Source organism: Colobus angolensis, unplaced genomic scaffold (genome assembly GCF_000951035.1).
Source record: "Colobus angolensis palliatus isolate OR3802 unplaced genomic scaffold, Cang.pa_1.0 Scaffold130, whole genome shotgun sequence".
Taxonomy (NCBI): Eukaryota; Metazoa; Chordata; class Mammalia; order Primates; family Cercopithecidae; genus Colobus; species Colobus angolensis.
In genome coordinates this window covers 3,555,335-3,564,029 of record NW_012114253.1, presented here as the reverse complement: position 1 = coordinate 3,564,029, position 8,695 = coordinate 3,555,335, and the positions used below count along the sequence as shown (strand labels likewise).

The following is an 8,695-nucleotide window of genomic DNA, read 5'->3' as shown; positions in this document are numbered from 1 at the left end:
CATTCTCTCTCTCTGTTTCTCACCAGCACTCCATACTCCAGGACAAACCTGGGCTGCTAGAAACCCACCTCCAGTCTGGCTTATGATGGGGAGAGGGTGAGCATGCAGGGCCACTCCAGGAAAGGTCTGGGGGATGAGCAGTCCCTAAGCCAATCCACTTGGTTCAGAAGCACCTCGGAGGAGGGTTTCTGGGAAGGCCACAAAGTCAGTTCTCAGAGGGCCCACCTCATCGGCACTCCTCACCCGACTCCTCTGAGACAAGAAGTCCAAGGAGTGGAGTGGTGTGGGCTCCTAAGACCTGAGGAAGGGACTCTGCTGTGGTTGGGGTACTCTTTTGCACTCAGGGATCCACTCAAGCCTCCTCACCAAACTTTGCTGAGTGATGGTGAGCAGGTTGCCTCTCAACCAGAAAAAGAGCTGGAGGTCTCAAATGACCACAAGCTCAATAAGAACCAACAGGGTAATAGTAACTAAAGTCTAAAGGAAAGGAAGCAGCTTTTATGGAGCCTCTGCAATGCTTTCAAACATCACCCATCTACTCTCCAGAATTCTGTGAAGGATTTTTTATTCCCATTGTACAGATGAAGAAACCAAAATTCAGGGAGTTACGTGGCTTGTCCAAAGTCACTGGGAAATGACTTTTTTTTTTTTTTTTTAAGAGAAAGGATCTTGCTCTCTTGCTCTGTTGCCCAACCTGGAGTGCAGTGGCATGATCATGGCTCATTTAGCTTCAACTTCCTGGGCTCAAGAGATCTCTTGCCTCAGCCTCTCAAGTAGCTGGGAGCACAGTCACACACCAGCATGCCTGGCTAATTTTTAAACATTTGTTTTTGTAGAAGTGGGGTCTCGCTACATTACCCAGGCTAGTCTGAAATTCCTGCCCTCAAGTGATCTCCCTCCTCAGCCTCCCAATGCGCTGGGATTACAGACAAGAACCACCGCGCCCGGCCTGAATTCACTTTCGTGGCACTCCAGAGCTCTTAATCTTTCCATTGCATTAGTGTAAGCCAAGTGAAATTTAAGATTATAGCCAAAAGAGCAGATTGTCCAGAATAAGAGAGGTGATCATCCTGCCATGTGATGTGGTGATCAGACCTCACGTGAGTGCCTGACCATAACAGTACTGGCTCATGTTGACTGACCTGTTCCTGGCCACCAGGCCCAGCAATAAATCTGTTTTCATGTTTCAGATCATTCAATCCTCCTGACAACTGTAGGGGATGAGTACTATCAACATTACGTCCCCATTTGGCAGCAGGGTAGACTGAGGCCCAGAGAGGGGATGTGATTCAGCCAAGGCCATACAGCCTGGATCCCAGTTCAGGATGATTCCAGAACGTACTCCTTGGCATCACCAGAGCAGGTCACTAGGTAGACGAAGCTCCAGAAACTACATCCCACAGAGAGTAGCTGAAGGAATAAAAGATGTTCAGCCTGGGAAGGAAGAGGCTCAGGGAGATCTTGATGGAAAGTAAAGGGTTGGGATGAGGACGAGGGAGTGGTCCTATTCTGCGGTGCTCCTGAGGCCCCAGCCTGGCCCAAAGGACAGGGGACAACAAGGAGGCTTTGACTCCTCGAAGCTTCCCCACCTGTAAAATGGCCACAGGCACCCTCAAATGGTGATTAAATGAGATAATATATCAAGCACCTGCTCAGTAAATGCTCACCAATAAATGGTGCACTCCAGTGCTGATGGCTTCATGCCTGGCATGGTACTGGCAAGGGATCCTCAATTTTTTTTTAATTTTTATTTTTGAGATGGAGTCTCACTCTGTCACCCAGGCTGGAGTGCAATGGCACGATCTCAGCTCACTGCAACCTCCGTCTCTCAGATTCAAGCGATTCTCCTGCCTCAGCCTCCTCTGTAGCTGGGATTACAGGTGCCCACCACCACACCTGGTTAATTTTTGTATTTTTAGTAGACACAGGGTTTCACCGTGTTGGCCAGGCTGGTCTCGAACTCTCAACCTCAAGTGATCCTCCCACCTCAGCTTCCCAAAGTGCTGGGGTTACAGGCGTGCCCTCAATTTCAGCCCTAGTGAAAGGCTAGGGTCTATGACTCTCTGTGACTGTCAACTAAGACTCTAATCTGACTCACTGGGTTCCAGTTCTGGCTCTGCCACTTGCTGCGTGGCCTCTTCTGGGCATTCCCCTTGCTGAGCCTCACTCTCCCTCCAGCGATGCCTGCCCCCATGCACATACTGGAGCAGGTGCCCAACAGAACGTCAGCTGCCTCCAACCTCTATGGAACAGATGCTCAGGGAAAGAGGGCAGCTGCCTGGGCACATAGGGCTGAGGGAAAGCATGGCAGAGGCCTGGAACAGCTTTTTGCTCTGCCTTGGGTGCCTGAGGTAGCATGTGGTACCTGCTCCATCATCCAGGGGGGCTGGCAGTCCCCCGGACACAGAAGGACAAGGCTGGCTGGTTGTGTTCAGAGCCATGACAGCAGCAATGCCTCCTCCCACCCATGCACAGACCACCCAGAAGGATGGATTCCTGTGAGGGATGAGGACAAGGGGTTGATGGTGTGGTCATCAGAAACAACTTCTGTTCTTCTCCGTCCCTTACTAAGCGGGTCTCTCTTCACCTCTGTCAGCCTCAGTCCTCACCTGTGAAATGGGGCTAAAATACTATCTCACAGGCCGGTGTGGTCCAAGGGAATTCGTAGGAACAATTGGCCTATTAATAGGTGCTCATTTAAATCTGGCTTCTCCTCTTTCCTGGAAACACACATATCTAGGATGAAGAAGTGTTGAGGTTGAAAATTAAAAGTTCACATTGATTGGGCACCTCACCCCAGCAGGCCATGGGATGCAGTGTTTTGTTTTTAAGTGTTTCATTTGGTCCTCAGCTCCTGGAGGAGTCTGAAGCTGGGAGGTCAAGGCACAGGAACAAGGGGCTAAGGGTGGGATTTGAGCCCAGCGCCTGTCCAGCTCCAGGGCACCGTGCGGTGGTGGCTATGGCCGGGGCTTAGGAGTCAGAGGTGTGGGACTGAAACCCAGTTTGCTCATTTCCTACAGGCATGTTGGTTACTTAACCCATCGGTGCCAGTTTCCTCCTCTATAAAATAGAAGTAACAGCACCTACTTTATGAGATTGCCGTGAGGATCCGAGGCCATGATGTCCGAAGCATTTAGCCCAATGCCTGGCACACAGCCTGTGTTCAAACAATGGTGGCTTTTATTATTCACTAATCTGGCCCCTAAACAGAACACCCAGGAAATAAGACGATGAATTCGGGGAGATGAACTAGTGAAAATGAAAACTCTCTGCAGAGGGTGGGTCTGCCTCCTGCCGCTTCTGTAGACGCTCCCGGGAGCTCCGGGTCAGCCTGGTGGCCTGCAGCCAGCACAGGTGGCCCCTCATTTCCTTAGAGGGCATGCTCCACTGGCGGCCCATGGGACAGCGGTGGCAGGGACATCCGGCCTCAGTCAAATGGTTCATGCCCCAGGCCCTGGCCCTGGCCACAGCAGGGAAATGAAGGGGCTTCTTGGGCCACCGCAGACACAGGGACTTACTGTGGTGACCATGCAAAGAGGCCTCAGTTCCCCGAGCAGTCACTGGGCCCTCAAGAGCCACCAGCCCCAAGTGTAGGGGACGAGGGAGAGGAGCGAGAACAGGGTAAGCAACAGCTTTGAGTCACCCCTAGTTCAAAAGGAGGCAAAGGCGGCAGGTTGGGGAGGGTTGGATAAAATAACAGTGGGAGAGGAGGAGCTTGGAAGTCAGGGGCCCAGTGGAGCAGGTGGCAAGGAGCATGGGCTATGGGCACCCACAGACCCCAGTGCAAGCCCCAGCCTTCATCCTAACCAGCTGCATGAGCTTGCGCTAATTATCCCGCCTCCGACCTCCATGGGTCCTGCCACAGTTACCTGGTAAGGTCACTGCCAAGGCTCTAAGCAACCAGGTAGGTAAAGCATTTAGTAACTAGCCAAGTCTGTCTCAGGGTGATCTTGAGCAAGTCACACCAACGGTTCAAACCCATTCACAGCCTGCCAGCCCCATGACTATAAATGCAGTTGCCGCCCTTCCCTTCTGTACTCCAGCCTAGGGCACTCTGGGATCGCCTATTGTCCCTGGAGGTGTCACTGTGGTTTACAAAACAGCCCCTTTTACATCATGGGCAGGTGGGGACAGGCCAGGTCACACGTTTCCACCCCTCCACAAGTCACCTGGCCTGCATGGTGGCCCACAGACCTGGGCTCAAGCTAACCGGCCACAGTGGCTCCTCTCAGTCATCATTTGGCCAGCTCAGAGTATCTTTCCAAGACAGCTCAGCACTAGCCGTGGACATCTGGGTGAAGGCGAGAGAACAGACTTTGGAATCAGACAGACCAGGGTTTACGTCTCAGCACTACCATACCCCCAGGAAGTCCCCTGACCTCTGTACCTAAATTTCCTTCTCTCCAAAATGGGAATGTGGCAGAATTTCCTTCCAAAGGCTGTTGTAAGGAAACATACCCCGGGACTTCAGCACACATATTCATCAGGGTCCTCCAGAGACACAGAACAGGAGCAAGAGAGAGGTTTTAAGAATTGGCTCATGTGATTATGGAGGCTCACTAAGTCCAAAATCTGCATAGCAGCCCAGCAGGCTGGAGGCCCAGGGAAGAGCTGCAGCAATTCAGTGCGAGGGTAATCTGCTGGCAGGATTCCTTCCCGCGTGGAGAGCTCATTCTTCACTCTATTAAGACCTTCAGCTGATTAGACCTCGCCCACCCACAGGATGAAGGGTCATCTGCCTTGCTTTTTACTTTTAAAACTCCACTGATTTAAATGTTAATCTCATCCAAATACACCTTCACAGAAACACCCAGAATGTTTGACCGAATACCTGGGCACCATGCCCAGCCAAATTGACACATAAAATTAACCATCACAACACAGGATAGTGGTTCTTACAATGAAAATGGGTAATGGGTAACTTTTTTTTTGAGGCAGAGTCTTGCTTTGTCACCCAGGCTGGAGTGCAGTGGCGTGATCTCAGCTCACCACAACCTCTGCTTCCCAGGTTCAAGTGATTCTCCTGCCTCAGTCTCCCCAAGTAGCTGGGATTACAGGTGCATGCCGCCATGCCTGTTATTTTTTTTTTTGTTTTTAGTAGAGATGGGGTTTCACCATGTTGGCCAGGCTGGTCTCAAACTCCAGGCCTCAAGTGATCCGCCCATCTCAGCCTCCCAAAGTGCTGGGATTACAGGCGTGAGCCACCGCACCCAGGCTTATGGGTAATATTTTTGACTCACTATGTGTCTGGCACTATTCTAAGCATGTGTATGTATTAACTCATTCGATTCTCATGATGACCCATGGAGGGCGGGGGCGGTTACCCCATCTTATGGATGAAGGGATGGAAGGTCAGAGAGGTTGCATAACTTTTTGGCAATCATCTGGCTGGGAGGCAGTGAGCCAGGATGTGAACCCAGCCCCACTGCCTCCAACAGACAATTTCAAACATCACCACCTACTGTTCCTCCTGTCACACTGAGAGTACTGTGCCTGTGACCGGGTGACACACTGGCAATGCCACCAGACTCAAAAGATGTTGGCTGCCACCACCATCCCCTCCAGAAAGACCATCAACCTCTTTGATTAAGTAACAGGCATTTTATTGGGTGGCATCAGGGCAAATCCCATTGCCACCTCACAGTGTAGAACCAGTAGAATGGAGAACACTCCAGCCTGTGCCCCCCCCAGCCACCTGCCCTGGCCCCTCATGGGAAATGACACAGATCCTGGAAGGACACAGAACCCACACCCAGTCCAGGTGGCACCGGCACCCACCCCCATCCATGAGCCGGTGGCAGCTGGGGAACGGACACACCAGCTCCAGGGGGGGTCCCATGCGGGCATCCTGGAGGAAGTCCCAACACTTTCACAGTGCCCTAGAAACCATCCTTGAAAGTCATGCTTTATGGATCCCTGACCACTCAGAATCCAAGCAGGAGGCATCTGTAGAAGGAATCGTGGTCACAGATTGGCTGTGTCAAAAAAAGAATGGGCCAGTGAGGGACTGGTCCACACAGAGCCACTCCCACGCAGAGGAGGAACATTCTACAGGCAACATCCTCAGCCCAGGCTGATGAACCCAAGGCCAGGCCTCTGGGGGCTGGGAGAATGGAGGGGCAATGTCTGCCTCAGCCTGTGTCACCATGGCATGGTGATGGCTGAGCTCCTGCAGGGAAATCCCAGACCCTGAGACCGGCTCTAGGAGTGGAGGTCTCTAGAGGTAGAGCCTGAGGATCCAAGGGAAGGCTGACATAGGACCATCCAAGGTTTTCCAGAATCACGCCCCATCCCACGCCTTGGCAGGTGGCCTCCAGCGGGCCCCCAGCCCCGCCATGTGGTGCAGACCAGGAATCACATGGGCCTCGGTCGAACACAGGCACCTGGAGAAAGGCATGCCGGCATCTAAGGTATATGGCTGGGTACAGGGGCCTACTGGCCCAGGTGGATCTGGGCGAAGATACAGTGAGGAAGGTAGACAGCGAGACCAGAGAGGCTAAGGCCAGCTGGTGCCCCCTGTGCCCCACAGGTCAACCTGAGTTACACTTTACCCTGGACACCTGGAGGGGCAGGGATCAAGGCCAGGAGCCTCTGTGAGTGGTGAGGTTTGCCAAGGGGCCCAGAATGGCCTCCATTTCCCCAAAGGATCCCAAGAGCCGCTCCATCTCCTTTCCCCAGGTCCCTGAGCCACTGGTCCAGTGGAGGGGAGAGGGAGAACCTGCCGGGCACCACGGTCATACCTCCCACATGGCCAATGAGATAAGCGGTAGTGGCCCTGTTCCTCCCCAGCACAGTCTCAAACCACAGCCTGAGGCGTGGGAGAGGCCAGAATACAGTGGTAGGAAGGAGGTCAAGCCTGGATTCTAGAAAGGCAGCTGTGCGTGAAGAAGGGGTGGAGGGGCTGGAGTGGGGTCTGTGCAGTGAGGTCGGCTGCCTGGACGGACAGACAGCAGGACGGTGGAGTCCGAGCAGGGCTCACTGCATGTACGCGTAGCTCCAGCCCCCCAGGGGCTTATGTGTCTCCTTGATGACCTGGGGCGACGTCCAGCGGAGGATGTAGTGTGGGCCCCCTGGCTTGTCATTGGTTCCTGCAGAAAAGACACTTCTGTTTTTCTCTGAAAAGACACAACAGCCTGGGCAGAAGGGGAAGGGAGGAGATGATGGAATCAACGGGCCAGCGGCGCGGGCGGATAGCAGCGGGCCTGCTGCCAAGCTTGGGGCATGCAGAAGAGCCAGAGGGATGGACAGGAGCCCCTGTCTCCAGCCTCCAGTCTGCTGGGAAGCCTCCATTGTTCTCTCCACATCGCACCCAGCCTCGCATCCTTGCTGGGATGCTAGGATGTCTGAGAGGCAGGGTGCGGCATGGAGAGGGCACTGGACTGAGAGGCAGGGACCTGGCACGGTCCTGGGGTGCCATAAGAAGTACATGTCTAGCCTTCGTCCCTGGTTCCTAGCCAGAGCTCCTAAAGCTCTTGGAATTTCCTGAGTGATGGGGGTTATTCATAACAAGCCCCTTCTAATCACACATGAGTTTATGCTAATAAGGGCTCTTGCAGGATGGCGCTGATTGGCAAAGGAACCAACCCTCTGATTAGAGGCTTGGAACCTTCAGCCCAGGGAGGGCAGAGGGGTTGGAGGTTGAGTGGACCCCAATGGCCAACGATGGAATCAATCATGCCTGTGTAATGAAGCCTCCATAAAAACGTAAAGGGACAGGGTCAGGAGAGCTTCCAGATTGGTGAACACGTGCACATGCCAAGGTGGGGGCACAGCCCGAACTCCAGAGTAACGGAGGTACCCATGCTGGGGACCCTTCCAGTCTTTGCCCTGTGTGTCTGCGCGTCTGGCTGTTCATCTGTATCCTTTAAAATCCCCTCTGCAATACATGGGTAATAGTAAGTATGCTTCCCGTGGGTTCTGTGAGCCGTTCTAACAAAGCATGGAAACTGAAGTGGGAACTTCTGATGTGTCGCCAAGTCAGACAAGGTGTGGCTAACCTGGGGTCCCAGTACTTGTGATTGGCATCTGAAGCTGGGGGGTCAGTCTTATGGGACTGAGTTCTTAACCTGTGGGGTCTGCACTCACCCCAGGCAGTTAGCATCCCGTTAAACTGCAGGACACCCCGCCAGCGTCCACCAAGAACTGGAGAACTGGTTGGTGTGGGAAACCCCAGCACGCCCGGGTTCAGCCCTGGCTCTGCCACTCAGGAGCAGTGACCTTTGGCAAGCCGTTGCTCCTTCTGAGCCTCAGTTTCCCACTGTGAAGTAGAGCTGGTTGGACTTAAGGGACACTGGCTATGGTGCAGGAAACACGGTTGCTGAAGCCAAAGTTACAACCCCACCAGGGCCATGTGGCCTTGAGCCTCAGTTTCCTCCTCTGTAAAATGGGAAGAACAGTCCCTTTGCTCACAGGTGCCCTGAAAGGACCCTGAGCTAGCGCACTTGCTTGGCCCACAATAAGCGCTCAGTAAATGGTATCCTTCCTGTTACTGTGAAGCCCCTCGAGACGCAGCATTGAGGGTCTCCCACCAGGAACTCAGCTCCCCTGTGGGAAGGGGGACCCACTCACCAGAGGCTCGGGCCCCCCCGAAGGGCTGCTGACCCACCACCGAGCCGGTGGACTTGTCGTTGATGTAGAAGTTGCCGGCAGCATTCCTCAGCACCTTTGTGGCCTCCTGCACGACGTCCCTACAAAG

At 53.7% G+C, this 8,695-nt stretch overlaps 1 protein-coding gene across 3 annotated transcripts in view; it reads right to left on the bottom strand.

Annotated features, from left to right (window-relative positions):
* Positions 1-5,586: 5,586 nt before the first annotated feature.
* Positions 5,587-8,695, bottom strand: part of ALDH4A1 (aldehyde dehydrogenase 4 family, member A1) — a 32,811-nt gene continuing 29,702 nt past the window's right edge. For 2 of the 3 annotated variants that reach the window (XM_011934038.1, XM_011934040.1), the window contains 2 exons: positions 8,569-8,687; positions 5,587-7,088 (listed from right to left, as the gene is read on the bottom strand). In XM_011934038.1, the coding sequence (XP_011789428.1) occupies positions 6,976-7,088; positions 8,569-8,687 (232 nt within the window). In that variant the 3' untranslated portion in view covers positions 5,587-6,975. The remainder of the gene's footprint in view (positions 7,089-8,568; positions 8,688-8,695) is intronic. The other variant, XM_011934039.1, reaches the window with a different exon arrangement.